At 30.0% G+C, this 1,269-nt stretch overlaps 1 protein-coding gene across 1 annotated transcript in view; it reads right to left on the bottom strand.

Annotated features, from left to right (window-relative positions):
- Positions 1-1,269, bottom strand: part of LOC112521919 (xyloglucan endotransglucosylase/hydrolase protein 31-like) — a 3,128-nt gene continuing 1,859 nt past the window's right edge. Inside the window, exon 4 of the mRNA XM_025130925.1 lies at positions 1-513. Coding sequence (XP_024986693.1) covers positions 153-513 — 361 coding nt within the window. The 3' untranslated portion in view covers positions 1-152. The remainder of the gene's footprint in view (positions 514-1,269) is intronic.

Here is a 1,269-nt window from a genome sequence, read left to right as displayed (position 1 = left end):
AAACAAAAGCATTCTCGATGATCAATTTCTTTATTTACTTTTTTATAAAGATGAAAACAACACAATAAAAACAAAAGATACAAACACGTGTTTATAAATATAATTGGTTTTTGATCCATATCAAACCTAAATACATATCTTTAAGTCCCCTTTTAACACTCGGGTGTTTGCCTATGGTCTCTTTTTGGGTCACTACAATAATCATACACTTTATAGTTCCTTTGAACCCATTGCATCGCGACTAGTTGTTGGCGGCTCAGCCCTCCGGTGGTGGTTGGAGAACCAGATGGAGGCTGACACGTGGGTTGTGAGTCAGTGGCGCAACCTTTGATCTTGAAGTTGTTGTACCTACCGACAAAAGGTTGATACCCGTAATTCGCTTTGTATCTGCCGTTTTCAGTCGCCCATGAAGATGCATCCCATATTGATCCATACATATACATGGGTCTTAAAGGAAATGTTGTGTCGCTTTTCCTCGGGTACCTTCTAATTGGCACATCGTCCACAAAAAATCTGCATGCATGCCATTTCCAAAGATTACGAACTTTTAGGTCTTGGTTTTTTCTTGACTATATTAGAATCCAAAAGATTGTAATCATCACCAATATTCATTGAATTATTTATATGACACGTGGAAAGTTGAGAAATTTATGAGGATGTAAAAGTTATCGAGGACAAGTCATAATATATATATATATATATATATATATATATATATATATATAAATGAGAACGATAATCAAATAAGAGAACATGAAAACGACCAACTTATGTATAAAATTACATGTGATTTTACACTAACAGTCAACACAAAAGTGTGTGGGCGATGTGATAAATCACATGTGATTCAATCATTTTTTTTATTCTTTTATTCGATTGGCGTTCTTGTATGAACCTAACTTTTTTCTATATAAATATAACACATAGTGTTGTTGTATCGTGAAAAAAAGGAAACAAATTCAATAGTATGTATACTTATACTATATTATAAAACATTTGACAAAAACTCTTAAAAACAATTTGCATGAAATACTTAAAATTTGTGTACTTAAAATTCAAGATTACAAGTGAGTTTGCGTAAGTACAACTTATTAAAACTCTATTTTTAAATTTGTGTAACTAACTGCAGATAAACATAATCAAATACAGAATAAACATTCATTTTAAATATAGAAAATCTAAAATATAATTTTGATAATCATTAAGTTTTAAGAGAATGTTTAATTATTATCTTCATAAAAAATTATATGTTAAACCAAAAATAAATTA

The sequence above is a fragment of the Cynara cardunculus genome (genome assembly GCF_001531365.2).
Source record: "Cynara cardunculus var. scolymus isolate 2C chromosome LG 11, CcrdV1, whole genome shotgun sequence".
NCBI classification, from domain to species: domain Eukaryota; kingdom Viridiplantae; phylum Streptophyta; class Magnoliopsida; order Asterales; family Asteraceae; genus Cynara; species Cynara cardunculus.
This window is presented reverse-complemented; position numbering and strand designations above follow the sequence as displayed.